Source organism: Vulpes lagopus, chromosome 16 (genome assembly GCF_018345385.1).
Source record: "Vulpes lagopus strain Blue_001 chromosome 16, ASM1834538v1, whole genome shotgun sequence".
Taxonomy (NCBI): Eukaryota; Metazoa; Chordata; class Mammalia; order Carnivora; family Canidae; genus Vulpes; species Vulpes lagopus.
The window spans coordinates 61,494,954-61,513,754 of record NC_054839.1 but is presented as its reverse complement, the minus strand read 5'-3'; the positions used below and the strand labels follow the sequence as shown (position 1 = coordinate 61,513,754).

The window sequence follows — 18,801 nt, the reverse complement described above, 5'->3', positions numbered from 1 at the left end:
ATACATCGTGGGAGGACATGCCTGAGCCCCCCTGGTTCCGAAGGCCCGGGGTGTAGCAGCCTGCCCCCCGCCGAGCGTGTCCCCCTGGGAGGCTGTGGGCTCTCTGGGCTTCCCCGTGGCCCGGGCTAGCAGGTGCTGCCTGCGGGCCCGTTGGGGGCACTGCTGGTGGCACCTCCAGAGCAGGACGGGGTGCCCGGCCTCAAGGACCCCCCCAACACACAGCCTGGGAGTGGGCTCCTGGAAACCGCTGGGAACTTGGGCCCTGAGGTCTGAGGAGCAAACCCGCCAGGCTGGGGGCGGTGGGGGGGGGGGGGTGCGCTCATCTAAGGCTCCTGGGCTCCGGCGTGGAATGACTGACGTGCAATTTCTGGCCCGTGGAACTGGAAAACGTGGTAAAAGCCATTACCTGCAGACGCACGTCTGTGGGCTGGGAGGACGCTGCTAGACGCCTGCAAGCCTGCTCCACACCAGGAGGGGTCACCCAGGCTGGCCGCCCCGCCCTTGGATGAGGCTCACTGCTCCCTGTGGCCCCAGATGCTGACGGCCTGGGGGCTGCGGCCGCTGCTCGGTCCTGGTCAAATGTCCAAGTGTGGGGGGAGGGCTGGCCCCCGACCGCTCTGTGCCCCCCGAGCCGCGCTGGAACACAAGGGCACAAGCCTGGGGCCAAACCGGGGTCACGGCAACAAGGAGTTTAAGGGTTTGCAGGGATGCAGGGGACCTCAGGGAGAACTGGGGCTGGGCACCTACAGGCGGGGGGGCGAGGGGGGACCGGATGCGTGCGCTCCAGGAGCAGGAGCGGGAATCCCAAAGCATCAGGGACCACAGTAGGCAACTGTCTACGGGCGGGAGGTGCCACAGACGCGCAGGAGCAGGTTGGGGGGGCCCGGGCGATGGGCTGATGACCTGTTGGAGCTGCTGTCTGAGACCTGCCCCTGCACAGGGGTCGGTGCAGAGGCTGGGGGCCCGGCTGGGAGTGTCCTGGGGAGGCCAGGGCACCGGTCGAGCAGCCCAGTTGGCAGGTGTCGGGGCTGCAAGGGGCAGCCGGCCAGAGCCAGAGCCCAGCTCCTCCCAAAGCTGATGAGACACGACGTCGGGGGTCTGGGGAGAGGACGGCTGTGATCTCACTGGTGTTTGTAGAAGGTCCCTCCAGCTGCTGCATGGGAGGCGGCTGCTCCGAGGACCCCGGGGGAGCAGCGGGCAGGGGCTGCCTCACTGTGGGTGGAGAGGGAGAGGAGGTGGCCTGAGCCCGGCTGTAGCCACACGGGGTGTTGGTGGGGGGCAGGCGGGATGGGCCCCCGTTGGTGGGGGGCAGGCGGGATGGGCCTGGGAGCCCGGCGCCCCCCACCCATCCTTCATCTCCCCGCCAAGGCTCCTGCCCACCCCCACCCCCGGTCTGACACAGGCCAGCCTCACGGAGAGACCGTCTCCACTGAGGTCCTGGGGCCTGTTCCTGGCTCCCCCTTGTGCACCGCGCTCGGGTCCCCCTGGGCCAGTCCTGCCCCATCCCGGGCCCCCGGACCCCTGGGTCGCTGCTCCAGGCCCCTGCCCAGGAGGTAGGCCTGTGCCCGCGGAGCCCAGCACAGCTCTCGGGACGCCCAGGACACATCCTGCCTGGGCGCCACCTCCCAGCCGCAGCCCCTTAGTGACCGATGACCACAGCTCCGGGCCACCCCAACCCTCAGCCCGGTGGACCCTCGGGTTCCCCTGAGCCCACGGGTGCAGAGCAGCTGCAAAGGACGCGTGTGCCGCCAGCCGCGGAGCCTCGGGGTGGCCTGAGACCAGGCAGCTTCGCGGCCCGGGAACCACGTAGGCCCCGCTGGCCTCCTCGGAAGCCCGTGCACCGCCAACATGAGTGGCGGCTCTGCTCCCCCCGGACGTGGAGGCGGCTGAGCGCCGTCCCAGCACCTAAGCCACCAACGCTGCCTCTGGGACTCCCCGTTCCCGCAAGATACAGCCGTGGCCGCTGCTTGGTGCCCACCTTGGTAGCAGGAAGCTCCGGGACCTCCTCCCCTCGCGCGACTCTGCGCATTAGGGCCGATGTGACAACAGGACACGAGCGTGCTCTGCGTGGGGCCGAGTGGGCACAGCACAGAGCGAACAACACAGCAAAGCGCTGAGGGCCCTGGGAGGCGATCCAGTGTGTAAGGGGCGCTCGGGCTCGCGGGTGCAGGGAGTCCCTACAGCGCTGTTTGCACGGGGAGCAGCCAGGGCACCATCGCGACAGAAAGGAGGAGGGGGCGCGGGGCTCAGCGGGGCAGCGTCTCATGCAGCCCAGGCCGTGACCCCATTGGGCTCCCCGCACAGAGCCCGCTCCTCCCTCTGCCTGCATCTCTGCCTTTCTCTGGGTCTCTCATGAAGAAATAAATTAAAAAAAAAATGTTTTAACGCAGCTTAGCATTAAAACAAATGGCCAAAGGGAGGCAAAAGGCAAGAACGTGTAAGGGCAGCAGGGAGGAGGAGAGCCACCCAGGCTGGAGGGCGTCAGCACCTGGAGGCTCAGAGGACGGGTAGGAAAAGGGAAAGGATCACGGGAGCAAGTTCGCGGGGAGAAGTGAACAAGAGAAGGTACAGTAACCGGGAATGGAGTCACTCAAGGCTCTAGTGGAGGGAAGAAAACGCGGACGCCTTTGGGGACACCGGCCAGCCACCCGGGAACTGCCGCGGACGGAAGGACCGGGAGTCAGGCTGCGACCACGATGACATTGTCATTCACGGAGCTCGTGGGTCTCAGTGGATCCTCGGAGCCTGTGGGGCTCGGGAAAGTGGCCTCGGAGGTGGACACAGCGGCACGCGCTCCGCCGGGCACACACGCTCTGACCACCCGCCCTGAGGCCCGGCCTCCCGTAAACGTGGGCTCCCGGGAGGCAGCGCTCAGCGCCCTGGAAGCTGCCTGCCGAGGGCACCGGGTGGTGCAGGGGGCCGAGTGGAAGGCCCAGGGACTGTGGGCTCCTCGTCTCTGCTCCTGGGTCTGCGGGGCCCTCAGCCCGTCCCACCGTCTCCCTCACGCCCCCCATGCACTGTCTCCGGGCCGGCGAGGCCCTCTGGGTCCCCTCAGCCCTGGGCTTGGCTGCCACTTGCTTAGAAAGACGAGCCCGTGGACATCGCTGAGCCAGAGCAAAGGCCTCCAGAAGAACAAAGGGTTGCAGAAGGGGAGGGTGACGGGGTGACGGGCGCTGGGGAGGGCCCGTGACGACACTCTATGTTGGCAAATCGAATCTAAATATAATTTTAAAAAATAGGAAAAAAAAAAAAAAGGAAAGGTGAGATTGGCCTGCCCAAGCTCTGGTGTCATTCTCGCCTTCTCGGGCGCAGGTCACAAAACAAGCAGGAATAACGCGGGACTGGGAGGTGTGTGGGTGTGTGACCCATAAACCACGTCGTCCTCAGTAGGAAAAGTCCACGTGGCCGGTGGGGGGACGCAGGGCTTCGCCCATAGGTGACATTACGTGGGGGCTTTGCTTGAGCTGCTCGGCGCAGTGGAGTGGACCGAGCCCTGGGTCTGGGTGTGGAGCTGAGTTCGAATCCCTGTCTGGGCAACCAGAGGAAGGATCGGGTCATCTTGTGTGGAACTGATGTCACACGAAGAGGCGAGCAGGACCCGCGAACACAGGACGAAAGTGTCACACGGGGGCGTTAAGTCATTTCTCGGGATGGTTGGTGTTTGTGCTGTTTATTTTGATATTTGTGATTTGTTGTGATTTGGCTACATTCTAAACCATCACTTCCATACCTGATTTTGTATTTGTGACGGGTGGCCCAGTCCGTTAAGCATCCGACTCTTGATTTAGGCTCAGGTCTTGATCTCGGGGTCATGAGTTCAGGCCCCACATTGGGCTCCGCGCTGGGCACGGGACCTACTTATAAAGGAGGGGACAGAGAGAAGGCGCCCAATCCTAAAACCTCAGGCCACACAGAACTTGGATGTGTCCCGGGGGCGCCTGCGCGGCTCAGCGGTTGAGCGTCCGACTCTTGGTTTTGACTCAGGTTGTGATTTCAGAGCCGTGGGATCCAGCCCTGCGCTCGGCTCTGTGCTCCGAGGAGCCTTTGGGAGTCCCTCCCACTCCCTCTGTTCACTGTCCCGACCCCGCTCACTGCTCACACGTGGACGCTCTCCCTGTCAGACAACAGTGACAACAGTGACAGACCTCGGCTGTATCCATAACGGGCAGTTAGGTCACAAGATGAAGTCTCAGGGACTGGGTGTTCCCAGTAGGATTCGCATCCGGAACCGAGGGCTGGCCTCGCAGTGCCCGCGACTCCCGCACACACCTGTTCACCCGGGGCTCTCATTGCGGTTCAGGAGACGTGGGCTGGGGCCGTGCTGCCCTACTGCGCCCCGTGGCTGCTCCCCCAGGAGCCGGGTCTGCGCCGCCATGGGCACTGTGTGGTGCGGCCGTCGAACTGCTTCCTCGGGCAGCTCAGCCTCCCTGCAGCTCTGGAGAAGTTCCTCGGGCAGCACCGCAGCCTCCGTCTTCCAGGCCGGGGAGCCCCCCACGGGCCGCGTGGTTTCCTTGACCGGGGCTCGGTGGGGCACCGCCCATCCTGTGGGCGAGAACACGGCCGTCCAGGGAGGCCGTGCAGCCTGCGGAGCCCGGTCAGGGTCATCGGGCTGGCCCGGGGCCAAGACAGGAGGCGAAGCCCCAGGCGGTCAGCCGGTGGCACAGCGGCCTGCAGGAGACTGGGGACATCTGCCAAGTCGAGCCCTGTGCCCCCAGCGCTCTGCAGGGTGGGGGAGGATTCCAGACGTCCCTTAACACAGTATCTTCTGAACATCCCCCAGGAGGGGGCCCAGGGTGCGAGCTGGAAGGACCGCCTGCTCCCTCGCCCAGGCCGGCGCGTCAGGGACGGCTGTGACCGCGTCCCCGGGAGCTCGGGGCCAGCACGAGTAGGTCACATCACTCATCAGGGAACGCCCCATCTAACCCCATAAAATTCTGCAAGGTGAGTCACTTAAGCCAGTTTAACGGGGCAGGAGCGGAGGCACGCAGCATCGAGGCCCAGTCCCAAGGCGGGGGAACCTGCGGACAGGAGCGGCGCCTGGCGGGAGTGTCCTTGGGAGCACAGGCCAACTCCTACGTTGCCCGCTGGGCGCCCCCTCTACCTGGTAAGGGTTGGAGGCACTACCCGGACCCTGGTCAGTGTCCTCCCCCGACATGCGTCCCAGGTCGGTGTCCCCCCACCGTGAGTCCCAGGGTGGGCACTCCTCCCCCCACCCAGCTCCCTCCTGAAGCCTAGCGTGTCTGGACTCCTTGGTGTCCCGGCTCCACTCCCCAGCGGGCACCCCGGGTATGACCCGCAGCTGCAGGGTCAGGGAGTCAGGAAGCCGCCTTCGAACGCTCGCGATCCAGACTGCTTACGCGGCCCCCCCGGCCCCCCCGGCCCCCCCGCAGCCTGGCCCTGCTGAAACCCCTGCCGTAGGGCCCTGTCTTCCTCTCACAGCGACTGTAACCTCCTCCCCATACTCGGGTTTGCCCTTTGTGCCGTCTGCTGGGCCGGCAGGGCTTCCGGGCAGGGCCTCCGGGACACGGCCGCAGTCGCAGCAGGACCTCGAGTCACAGCCTCAGGCCCCGTGACCGGCGGGGGCCACCACCCAGACCCGGCCAGGCGGGTGCTCTGGGCCCCCCGGGCCGATGCCCCCCCGCTCGTCTGGCCCATCGTGCAGGGGCGGGGACCCTGGTGTGCCCGGCCAAGCCCAGGGCAGGGGGCGGTGTCTCCATCCGCTGGGTGTCTACACGCACAGGTGCCGGGCAGCCTCCAGGCCCTCCAGGGCCCCGTGTGGGACCCTCCGTCCTCGCTCTGCGCCGCGCTCCTGGGTTTGCAACGTGTCGTTCCTAAGGTCACCGAGGGTTCTGTCGAAGATTTAACATGCTTCTGCGCGGTAAGACAGCCAGCTCCTCAGGGCTGGGCTTTAAGGGCATCTCTCAAGACTGACCTTAGTTCTGGGCACGCAGCCCGCGCCCAGCAGAGCCCGCCGCGTCCTCCGACACGCCCCGCTGCCCGGCGACCGAGTCCTCGGCGGCTGGCACCATCGGGTGTCCGTATGCCTGGGGCGGAGCCGCCGCGCAGAGCTGGAGACGGGAAAAGCCAGAGGAAAAGGTTTGTGCACGACTTTTCCAAAATAAAAAATAGGCTTTGGAGAAGTCCAGCAAAGGGCCCGTTTGTTGTTTTCTGACCAGTTGCAGGACCAACGTGGGGGCGGCAGACCCCGATTCAGCTGGAAGGGAGAGGACCGTGGCCCGGGGCTGGCACTGGCAGGGCGTGTGGAAGGCAGGATGAGCCGCGTGTACACAAGCCTGCCGTCTGCCCACCCGCGTGCCCCCGGCCCCAGCTCCCAGGCAGAGCGGCACCGGGATCGAGAGGAGCCGCCCGGCAGTGGGAGCAGAGCAGGGGGTGGGTGGCGAGGAAGTAGGCAGGTGGGGTGGCCCCTCCCGCGCCGGGGATGTCCCGACACACAGGCTGGGGCCGGTGTCGCTGCTGCCAAAGCGTCGGGACAGGGGACGGCAAGGATGAAGAGCGACCTGGGGGTCGGGCCCTGTGTATCTGCAGGCGGCTTCTGGGAACCAACGACCCCAATCTTCCGAGAGTCTCCGACTGAGCCCCCCTGAGCTTCACCGCGCTGGTCGCTGCACGGGATTCAGATGGTGCGGCAGGGGACCGTCCTGCAGACGCCTTCCCTCACTGACGACATGGTCTCAGGCGTGGAAATAAGCCTTTATCGGTGAAAGGCCAGCAGACGAACTGTGCTGCCGCTGGGAGAGAGCAAAATCCCTAAAAACGACTCTGCGTCACGGTGTTGATCCATCCGACCTTCAGAGTTTGGGGTAACCCAATTTCACAAATATTCATCAAAAACCGTTGACCTTCCAAAGCTCTTCCTGGACTTTCGGGTCCAGTCCGTGGCCTGCGTCCGGCCCCACCGCTCACTCCGAAGGTTCTCTCCAAGAGTTACTGGAGCCCCCACGTGGGGCCAGGAGCTGGATTCGGGACGTGCCGGGCGCAGCTCTGCCTCTGTCTGCTGTGTCCCTGCGACGCAGGTGGCCGTCCCCTCCTCCCCTGCACAGCCCTCTCCACAGACGTCCCTGGGGAACAGGACACGCAGCAGGGAGGTGAAGCTGCCCTGCACTTGGGCACAGAAGCTTCCAGCTGCGTCCGGGCAGCCCCCCGACCGCGCCCCAAGGTGCACCCTGAGCCCCCAGCCTTGCGGGGCAGGTTTGCAGACTCCGGCTCCGGCTCCATCGTGAAGGAACAGAAACCGCTCAGCAAATCGGTTTGGGGACAGAAAGAATATTCAATTAGGCTCATCGTGGAAATCGCTGGGTCGCCCCTGCCAGGTGCCTCTGGTCAAACAGGCACGTGACAGCTGGGGCGCCCTCCCCACGCGGGACGAGCCTTTGCAGGGACGGAGCCAGCGGCGGGGTTTGCACCGAGCAGGCCCCAAGGTCCTTCCTCAGCGACTCTCCCTCCTTGTGAAGCGAAGGGGGTCCCTTGGCTTGAGCAGGCGCTGAAGCCGGGCAGCGGGTTCCTGTCTGTGGGGCGAGGAGTGGGTGCCGACCCGAGGGGGAGCAAGGGATGGGGTCCTGGGGAGGGGACAGGCGGTGCAGGGGGAGGGGTCCCCACGGGGCTGCCCGTGTCCCCCCACCCTTCCTTTACTTAAACCCAACCTGGAGCTGCGGCCTCATCCCCGTGGGACGCGGCTGTGGGCGAGGGCTGGCCACCCCCATGGGCCGGTCGTTCTGCGGGGTCAGGGCCACGGTCGCAAGCACTTCCCTCCCCGCCCAGCGCAGGGCCGCGGGCTGGGCCCCGAATCTCTGGTCTCCTAACATCTGCACTTCAGAGGTTCTGTTCTGGGAACCCACCGGTGGCCGAGCTCCGTGGACTGAGCCCTGGGCCACAGCGGCCGCCGTGCGGGCCCCAAGCACAGGCGGTGACCCGGGTCGTGAGTGGTCAGCCACGGCCGCTTTCATGCCTGCAGCCCTCCTGAGAGGTGCTGGGCTGCTTGCCCCCCACCCTTGGGCCCTGAGGGGCTCCCCCAACCCCCGACCCCCGAGGGGATCTCTGGGCCCCTGACCCCCAAGGGGCTCCCTCGACCCCTGACCCCCCAACCCCCTGACTCCCGAGAGGCTCCCTGGGCCCTGACCCCCGAGGAGCTCCCCCAACCCCTGACCCCTGACCCCCCCCAACCCTTGAGGGGCTCCCCCGATCCCCCAGACCCCTGAGGGGCTCCCCTGACCCCCCAACCCCCAACCCCCAGGGGCTCCCTAGCCCCCCCACCCCCCACCTCCCTCTGCCCCCCGCTGTTCCCCACCCCCCCGTCCCCCCAACTCTCCCCTCTGCCCCTGGCTTATTGTCTGTGTGGGACTGGGAATCCCCTCCTTGAGGGGCTCTGGTGCCAGGAGGTAAAGTCTACACCCGGGGGCTCAGCAGTGAGCATCTGCCTCTGGCTCAGGGCGTGACCCGGGGTCCCGGGATCAAGTCCGGCGTCGGCCTCCCTGCCTCTCTGTGTGTCTCCTGAGTAAATAAATAAAATCTTTTTTTAAAAAAATAAAATTCTTTAGGTTCCGTCTAGTAAGAATCATAGAAAAGGAAAACTCCTTTTCTCCCTACTGAGCTCTTGGCTGAGCCGCCCTGTGATCAGACAGATTCATGAGGAAGAGCAAACAGCAGTTTCTGCGTCGTCAGAGGATAAACTGAGGCATACTGAAATGTTTAAGTTTTGGTAACAAGAGTGAGTGGGGCGCAGACAGGGCGGGGGTAGGAGGGTCCCAGCAACAGAGGCCGCGGCGGCTTCACGGCCAGGGCAGAGCGGGGATCGGCCGCCGCTGTCCCGTCCTTGGCTGGGCGGCCTTGACGTGGTGACCCGAGGCCCTCCGGCCTGGCCTCGGTTTGCCCACCTCGGCCGCTGGGGGACTGGGCCACCTCGGCCTCCTGGCCTCCTCGGTCCCCCTCCCAGTGTCCGCTCGCCCGGGGGACACCGGCCCTCTGCTGTGGTGCGGCTCCCGCCGGGGTTGGGGTCCGGGCCCGGGCCGCGCGGGCTGTGACTGTGGCCTTTCTGGTAGCTCCAGGGACAGTCCCAGAGTTCCAGAGCTCGCTTTCCTGGTGCCTTAACAGAGAAGAAGAGCAAACACTGAAAAGACAAAAGGACAAAAAGTTTCCTGCTGGAGGTGATGCTGGGAGAGCCGGCCGCCGCGTGCTCCCGGGAGCAACCTCCGCAGCGGTGCTAATCTTAGGTCTCCCACAGGTGTGCAGCCCCAAGAGTCTGGAGACGGGGACTCAGCGTTTGAGCCTCCCCGGTCTGACTGCGGACACCCCGGAGACCCACTAACCGTCCGCAAGCTTAACTGGGGGGGCCGTGGAGCACTCACAGGGGTAGCACGTATTAGGTGGTCCGTGCATACGTATTTGGGAGACATGTCTCTATGTGTAACGGTAGGTTTATTTTTTATTCATTTTAAAAATATTTTATTTATTAATTTGACAGTGTGAGAGCACAAGCAGGGGGAGTGGCAGGCAGAGGGAGAGCGAGAAGGAGGCTCCCCGCCCAGCGAGGAACCCGAGGCAGGGCTCCACCCTAGGACCTGGGACCTAGGACCCTGGGACCCTGAAGGCCCAACCGACTAAGCCACCCAGGTGCCCCAATAGTAGGCTTAATTCTAAAAAATGCCAACTACACCAGCTGGTTTTTTTGACTTAATAAAATTGAAATTAAAGCGTTTACTTTTTCAAGATGTATTTTGGTTTGCTTTGTGGGGAAGAGAGAAATATAGTGAAGGGCTAGTGGGGAGAGGAGGGTGTGTGTGAGCCAGGATAAGAGACCGAGGAAGAAACCCGTTATGTTCAAATATGATGAAGAGGATTCCGGGGTGGGATCAGGGGAGTTAGGAAAGAAAAGTGGATGAGGAGAGGAGGCAACAGGGTCTTAAAAAGTTATAAAAAGAACAAGATAAACTGAAATGAGGTAGAAAGAGAAAATGGAGTAGTTTCTCATATCTCTAGCTGCTTACCGCTAAAACAAAGAAAGTATTCGATTTTGCATATTTAGCTTCTAACCAGCCATCTTTCTACATCTCCTCTTGAATTTAAATTTTTTTTCAAACTAGAGTTTTCCAAGTATATAATCATATTGTCAACAAAAAAGGAAATAGCTTACTATTGTTTCCATTTTACATTTATTTTATTTTTATTGCATTTATTAAAACCTCAGATGAGATGTTAAATAGCTATTCATAGAGAATTGACCATAAATAAGACTATAAAATTTATGAAACAGCAAAGAAAAGTTAATAGAAAACATGGTTGATTTTTTTTCTTTTTTCTTTTTTCTCATGGTTGATTTTTGAAGCTAGTACTTTGAGAAGTCCAATCAATGAAAATGAAACCATTGATATTAAGATTAAAACACAGAGAAAGCCAAAGTACATAAGATTAGGAATAAGAGGGATCCCTGGGTGGCGCAGTGGTTTAGCGCCTCCTTTGCCCCAGGGCACGATCCTGGAGACCCAGGATCGAATCCCACGTCGGGCTCTCGGTGCATGGAGCCTGCTTCTCCCTCTGCCTGTCTCTGCCTCTCTCTCTCTCTCTGTGTGACTATCATAAATAAATAAAAATTTGAAAAAAAAAAGATTAGGAATAAGAAAGGGACTATAATAATAGAAAATCTTCCAATAGCTATCAGAATGTCATGGGCAACTCAATGGTTAAAAAAAAATGTTTTGAAAAACTGGACAAAAAAAGAATTATTTCCTAGGAAAATATAAATTTTCCAAATTTACTCCCCCCCCCAAAATGAACATATAGTGACAAAACTTATAAAATATTAAAAATAAGTTTAATAAGGAGTGCACAGGACTTATGAGAGGGAATGAAATCTTCTCAAAGGACGTAGCACGGTGGAGCACACAGGCTTGCTAGGGCCATTGTAACAAAATACCACAGACTTGGGGACTCAAACAAGAGAAATTAATTTTCTCACAGTTCTGGGCGCCGCAAGTCCAAGATCAAGGTGTTGGCAGGTTTGGTTTCTCCCGAGGCCTCGCTCTGTGGCTGGCAGGCGGCCGTCTTCTCCTGGGTCCTCACGTGGGCATCTCCCTGGTGACTCCTCTTCCTACGAGCTCACCAGTCGTATCGAGCTGGGGCTCCAATCTTAGGACTTGACTTAACTTCCGTCACGTCTTTATTTATTTTTTTCCTAAAGATATTTATTTATTTATTTATTTATTTATTTATTTATTTATTTATTTATTCATGATAGACATAGAGAGAGAGAGAGAGGCAGAGACACAGGAGGAGGGAGAAGCAGGCTCCATGCCGGGAGCCTGACGTGGGACTCGATCCTGGGACCCCAGGATCACACCTCGGGCCAAAGGCAGGCGCCAAACCGCTGAGCCACCCAGGGACCCCCAGCACCTTAGTCTTAGGAACTATCTCACAGCTAGAAAGCTCTTGATTTTGGCTCAGGTCATGATGTCAGGGTGTTGAGATGGAGCCCTGCATTGGGCTCTGTGCTCGGTGCTCATATGCTTGGGATTCTCTTCCTCTCCCTCACCCCCCCCACCCACTTATGCTCTCTCTCCCTATCTCTAAAAATAAATAAAATCTTATAAAAACAAAAAAACATGGGCAGCCTGGGTGGCTCAGTGGTTTAGCGCCGCCTTCGGCCCAGGCTGTGGTCCTGGAGACCCAGGATCGAGTCCCATGTAGGGCTCCCTGCATGGAGCCTGCTTCTCCCTCTGCCTGTGTCTCTACCTCTCTGTCTCTTTCTCTGTATGTCTCTTATGAATAAATAAATACAATCTTTTGAAAAATTAAATTAAAATAAAATAAAAAGACCTATGTCCAAGGATGCTACTGCAGCCTCATCCTAGTAGCGAACTGCCCCAGGTGAGCACACATAAATGCCAGCAGTTGGAGAATGGTTAAAAAACGAAGGAGATGTGCACATGACCAGGGACTGTATCGCCATGAAAAAGAAGGAATTAGAGCTCTGCCAATCTACTTGGAGGGGTTTCTATAAAACGTTACTGTGCGAGAAGAGCAAGATGCGGGAGAGCACGCGTAAGGCGGTTATAAATAATGATAACGTGGGTCTTAGGCTCATGGCTGCTGGTGTGTGATCGTAAGAGCTGTTATCACGGACTGCCTGGAAGGTGGTGGGGACAGGGCCTGACGAGACGTGGCGAGGAGTGGAGTCTGCAGAGGCGGGAGCAGTAAGGAGGACGTAGATTGTTAAAAGATTGCATCGAGTAAAACTACAGTGTGGCTAATATGATCACATTTTATCATTTATATATATTCGTACAGGTGTGTATACGTTCAGAGGTATTTTTAAGGTGAAATGAAAAGAAATAAGCTCAGGTCTGGCCCGGAAAGCTAGGCTGGCTGGGTGCTACAGAGTTAAGAGACAGCCGGGAGGAAGCAATCAAGTTCACCTTCCCCTCGGGAGCCCTTTGTGCACCCCTGGGCCTGAGAGCCTCCAAAATGGGAGAAGAGAGTAGGGGATGGAGAATCATGGACAGAGTCATGACCGAGTCATTAAGAATTTGCTGTCCCAGAAGAGTCGCGCTTTCCCTCCTGCTGCGGTCTGGTTATGGAACCAAATACCTCTAATTCCCTTTAAGCAGGCGAGAAAATGAGCCACATAAGGCTACGCATTACTGGATTAACGTGACGGAGAAAAGCTCAAGCTCAAAGCCAGTGACTTTCCGTAACAGAGACATCCATTGTCTGGAATGTTCTCTCTGACCTGGTTGGGCTCTCAGCTAGTAAAGCAGGTTTTGGAGAGTGGTGGACTTAATTTTGAAACACAGAGATTTTTGTCATCACTCGTTGTTCCGGAAAGAAAACATTTCAAGAGAACTAAAACCGAGAAAGCTCGAACCAGTAGCCCTGATCCTCCTTTGTCAGCCTGTGGCTCCAGCCTTCAGACTTCTGCTTCGAGATGGGCTTTGGCATGACTCCAGGGGAGCAGGGCTCGGGCCGGTGCCTGGTAGTTGCCCCGGTTGGCCAGTTAATGGTGTTTATTGAGGAACTCAAGGGAGTATGGCCAACCACCCACCAGCGGGCGAGAGCCTTCCCACCGTCAACTAATGCTGCCGAGAGATCACCAGAGCCGTGGGGCAAGTGAAGCCCCGTTTATGAGACTGAAGTGAGGAAGTGCATCGCCTTGTGGAGACTCAGTGTCTGGGAAGGAGAAAATAGGGGCAAGATCCGTAGAGTTCGGGTCCTGGGCTAAGTGATTTTATTTTATTTTATTTTATTTTATTTTATTTTATTTATTTTATTTTATTTTATTTTATTTTATTTTATTTTTTTTAAATAATAAATTTATTTTCTATTGGTGTTCAATTTGCCAACATACAGAATAACACCCAGTGCTCATCCCGTCAAGTGCCCCCCTCAGTGCCCGCCACCCAGTCACCCCCACCCCCCGCCCTCCTCCCCTTCCCCCACCCCCAGTTCGTTTCCCAGAGTTAGGAGTCTTCATGTTCTGTCTCCCTCTCTGATATTTCCTGAGGCCTGCTTGGAACTGGGTGGGATTTCGGACATCACAGCTCTGGATCGGTGAGCCTCGTAAATGAGGATTCTGAAGTTAGTTTTGAGGGGCCCGGTAACAGTCAGGATTAAGTTAGCTATTTTAGTTGGCTGACAATCTCATCTTCCAGAAACAACTACTTCCTGGAGCAAATAACTAAGTTACGTCTGCTTGGTCCCAGGATTATTTCATGCGAGGACAGGAGACTGCTGGTTTCAGATGCCAGCACGGAATCCTTTGAGGATTGTTCAGCCTGAAATGTTCAGTCGCCAGCGAATTACTGCGGATGGAGCCCCCGGCAGTGACCTCCGAGGCTCTGCCCAAAGTCCATGCTTGGCACAGATTATATGGTAGGAACCAGGCGCAAAGGACACTTGCAGGCAATGGGCTTGAGCAATGGGACGTAGGCCGAGGCAGAGGACCCACCAGGCCCCTGGGTGGCCTGCCCGGAAATAGCCTTGGGCCCCCACTGACCAGCTACAAGCGGCCCGACCCTAAGATTACCAAGACAGGGAAGATCCTACATCCTCACACTCCCTCTCTGCCCCCTACGGCGCCTCTCACCACCGCCTCCCGGCACAGGCTCTCGGTGTGTCCTGCCCACCACCCCCTTGTGCCCTCAGTACGCTTCTACCTCTTTTCTACCTTGGGTCCATTCTTTCACCACCCCCACCCCCACCCCCAGGGGTGTGCCCCACATTTGGGGGCCCCATCCGATTGGGAGAGAGTATTTGGAGGCCCACGCAGGAAGGCTTTGTGGCCCTGCCCCCCACACACTATGATTTGAAATAAGAATGATAGAGGAAATTTTTTTTTAAAGATTTTATTTACTTATTCATGAGAGACACACACACACACACAGAGAGAGAGAGAGAGAGAGAGAGGCAGAGACACAGGCAGAGGGAGAAGCAGGACTCAATCTCGGGTCTCCAGGATCACGGCCCGGGCTGCAGGCGGCACTAAACCACTGAGCTACCAGGGCTGCCCGATATAGGGAATTTAGAAAGCTTTACATGTGTAGAAAAAAATGATCTTTCTTTATTTAAGATGACAAAGCATTCGTTCTGGAGGTAAGACTGTTTTCAAATCTTAGTTCTGCCGTTTGCTCGCTGTGTGACTTTCGGTAAGTCACTGAACAGCTCTGTCTTACTTTCCTCATCTGTAAAATGGGAAAAATAGCCTAAGTACCTGGGAATAATATAAATCCCTGGAGAATTTAGAGGATTAAGCGAGTTGATACATGTAAAGCCTTTAGAACATTGCCTGGCTTATGTGGACGGTTCAACAAATGTAAATATTATTGCTTAATAACTTGAAAGCTATTGTTATTTAAAACTAAAACCAGGGCAGCCCGGGTGGCTCAGTGGTTGAGCATCTGCCTTTAGCCCAGGGTGTAACCCCGGGGTCCCGGGATCGAGTCCCACGTCGGGCTCCCTGCATGGAGCCTGCTTCTCCCTCTGCCTGTGTCTCTGCCTCTCTCTCTCTCTCTCTCTGTTTCTCATGAATAAATAAATAAAATATTAAAAATAAAAAATAAAAACAAAACCAGGGCACCCAGTTGGCCCAGCGGTTGAGCATCTGCCTTCAGCCCAGGGCATGAGACCCCGGAGTCCCGGGATCGAGGTCCGTGTCGGGTTCCCTGCATGGAGCCTGCTCCCCCTCTGCCTGTGTCTCTGCCTCTCTCTGCAAGTCTCTCATAAATAAATAAATAAAAGCATTTAAAAAATAAAGTAAAAATAAAACCAAAGTCCTCCACCTACCCGCTCTTCGACCCCAACTTCTCCATCAGTATCTTTCCTTTCATGCAGTCTATAGTCCTTTGGATCCTTGTCACTGCATCAGTCTTAGTCACTGCTCTGTCTATACCCCAGTGTCACTCTCCCACACCAATGTCGTGAGACTGAAAGCCTTACAGTGAAGAAAGAAAAATGACAGTTTCCATTGAAAGTCACTAGAGAGGGAAGCTGAACATTCAGGAAAATCCTCCCGAAGATTAACAGGCTCCTCCTAGAGGAGCTGAGTGACTCACGTAGCTTCATCTTCTGCAGGTTCTTGTTTGGGGCACGAGACAAACGTGTATGTCGGTTGCCATAGTTTTAAAAACTTGTTTTCAAAAAAAATAAAAATAAAAATAAATAAAAACTTGTTTGCATTGGACATTGATTTGCTCGGCTTGATTTCAGGCGGGACAGAGACTCAAAACTGGGATCCCGTGTTTGGGTAATAAGCCTTCCAGCTCCTTGTGCCCAGGATGTGGCTGTAGCGTCCAGAAGGAATGGCCCTCGGGGGAACCTCCTTCTGTGACAAGATGAAAGCCGGCGCCTTGCCCAAGCTTCTTTCCAAGAGTTTCAGTCTCCGAGACATTTCACTCAGCTGTAACGTGTTGCCAGTCACTAATTCTGTGCACTCGCATTGGCTGTTGTCTACGCGGGAACCGAGCGTGTAGGGGTGTTGCATCCGGACCCCGATCAGAGCTCGTGTCTCCCTGAGGCTGAGGACAGGTGAAGGGTTCCTTGGGGCGGCCTCTCGCAGCCTTCAAGCCTTATCGGGCAGAGACGGGTCAGGTGCTCCTCCTAAACCTGTGCGGGGCAAGGGGGTGCCCTTCCCACGACCGCCTCCGTCTGGCGCACAGTTGGCCTCGTGGAACCAGCCACCAGAGGGGCACCTGAGGGCCGCTGTGCCCCGGGCATTGTGTCACCTGCCGAAGTACTGTCTCACTCCATCCCTAACAGCTCTATGAGCCACGGCTCCGTTCCCCCTTCGATTAGAGGAGGCAGAGGCTCGGCAGGTTGAATCGCCACCGCCGTCGGCAGTTTCTCTGCCCCAGGAGATGTCCTGGGCGTGTCACCTGGTCGCCTAGCTGATCTTTACCGTGACTTTTTCCGGGAAGATGTGTGGTTAGTTCTTGCGGGTGAGGCAACAGGGACCCGTCAAGCCCTCGCAGCTCGCCAGGGGCAGAGGCAAGATTCAGCCGGAAACGTCGGCTCCAGCGTCAGGTCACTGTCCCACACCGCTGAGGCCGCACAGCTGGCGGGTGACGAGCAGGGATCACAGGCGAGCTGGCCTGGCTCCCGGGTCCGAAAGGTCAGTGCGTCCCGTACCCCTCCCGCTGTTCACCGCAAGTGCTTTGGGGTTTCCAGAGCACGCCTGGGGCGCTGCTTAATCATCGGGTCAGCCGGGGCGCAGGACCGCGGGGGAGCGGGCGAAGCCTCGAGCAGGTAAACAGAGTCCTGCCTGAGTTTTAATTCGCAGGAAGTTCATTTTTGCTTTAGCAACTTATCAAACCAGAGTTGAAGGCAGTTCAAGGAAAATCCTCCAGGACGCTAATGCTTCAATAAGCTATTTAAGAACCAACGAGAGACTCACCTTACATTTGGGGACAATGTCTCCAGCTTTTGTTTCAGTAGAAGCACGAGGCCCCAGCAACATAAGGGCCCAGCAGGCCAATTCCGAAAATGTCACTAAGCGTACATTTAGCAACGTGTGTATTGATTATTGAACACACCCCAGGGTGACAAAAGTACACAGTCGCAGAATCTCGGGCTGCGCTCCGACACGTGAGACATTTAACGAGGCTTTGATGAGGAAGTGACGGCTACGTACACAACCCGATGAGATCAGAGACTCACGTGCTTCCGTCCCAGAACAATGTCACATTCAGACACACAGCTCAGCGGTATAAAGTCATGTAAAATAAATGTTTATTTATTTTTTTACATAATTTAGATGAAAAACAGATTTAGTGCTAACCCGTTCTTACCACCGCACCACACCTGATAACGCTTTAGATCCTCTTGCCTTTTTGTCTTGACTCTCTCGTACCCCCCTCTTGAGCTTCCCGCGCCCCTGCCCTCCCGGCTCTGCTCCAGGCCTGCCGCCTCTCACGGCCTCTCCCTCCTCTCGAGAGATCGAGATCCGTCGAACCCGGTGCCTCCATTCCCGCTCCCACCGGTCCGTCCTGTCCTTCATTCCCCGCTCTCTGATTAAAAACAAAAGTCATTATTAATAGAAAGGAGAGTAATCACCTTTTGAGGAGCATCATGTCCTCTCGACACGTTCAGGCTTTTAACGCCATCGCTGTTTCCGGTGGGTGACCGTCCATCCCGGTCCCGGAGGGCCAGAGAAGGAATTTTGCGTCCTTTCTAGGAGCGCAGGCCAGTGTGGGCCGAATCCCCGTTACTGCAGCTTCGTTACCTTTCCTGCCGACTTGTCCCGTCACCTGGGCGCAGCCCAGAATACTCGATTATTGTCTGGTCACCTTCAGCGCCTTCTGTCCAGGCTGAGCAATCTGCTTGCCTAAATTACAAGCATCAGAAGTTAGGACATCCATGTGTATCATCACTAGTTACTCTCTCGGACACCCCAATCCACTGCTTAAAAACAACCAATTCTTAGAGAGGAAGACAAACCACGAGAGACTCCTAACTCTGGGGAAAAAAATAAAGGGTTACAGAAGGGGAAGCAGGTAGGGAGATGCGGGGCTAGGTGACGGGCACTGAGGAGGGCACAGACGAGATGAGCGCTGGGTGTTCTACTATACGTTGGCAAATTGAATTTAAATAAAAATAGGTTCAAAAAATAATAAATAAATTGGTATGGATGCTTTTGAAAAAAAATAGTGTGGTTTTACTTGCTAAAGTTGAAGAAGCACATGTTTTATGATCCAACGATCCTACTTCAATCTAAATGCCAAAGAGAGCCTCTCACATCTGTGTATGGCAAGACGCAGTAAGACTTTAAGAGCCGTGTTGCAATGATTTATTCCTTGCATATATTTTATAAATATTATTTTGTATCTACTCAATATTTCATTAAAATTGCCCTTTAAAAAACCATTTTTATGCCCACTATTCCAGTCCCCTGCCTCCAGTGATAACATCTGGAGGGATGAATCATTACAGGGGTCTGTTCAAGTATTTCGACTGATTCCCAAGTCTTTTTAATTCACAACTTAGCTTGCATTTATTACTTCTTTTTTTTAATTTTTTAAAATTTATTTATGATAGTCACAGAGAGAGAGAGAGGCAGAGACACAGGCAGAGGGAGAAGCAGGCTCCACGCACCGGGAGCCCTATGTGGGATTCGATCCCGGGTCTCCAGGATCGCGCCCTGGGCCAAAGGCAGGCGCCAAACTGTTGTGCCACCCAGGGATCCCACATTTATTACTTCTTATGGGTAAAAGGAACTGAATTAAAAAACCAACAATCCAAGAGCCTCAAAATGACTGCTCCCACCCACTACCTTCCAGGAATAAGCCCTCATGAAGACCCCAG

At 56.6% G+C, this 18,801-nt stretch overlaps 1 protein-coding gene across 1 annotated transcript; it reads left to right on the top strand.

Annotated features, from left to right (window-relative positions):
• The first annotated feature begins 2,696 nt into the window (after window positions 1-2,696).
• LOC121476937 lies at window positions 2,697-8,095 on the top strand. The gene is made up of 3 exons (XM_041731076.1): window positions 2,697-2,941; window positions 4,234-4,885; window positions 4,973-8,095. The coding sequence occupies exons 1-3, from the start codon at window positions 2,697-2,699 to the stop codon at window positions 5,183-5,185; spliced, it is 1,110 nt and encodes a 369-aa protein (XP_041587010.1). The 3' UTR covers window positions 5,186-8,095.
• Window positions 8,096-18,801: the final 10,706 nt, after the last annotated feature.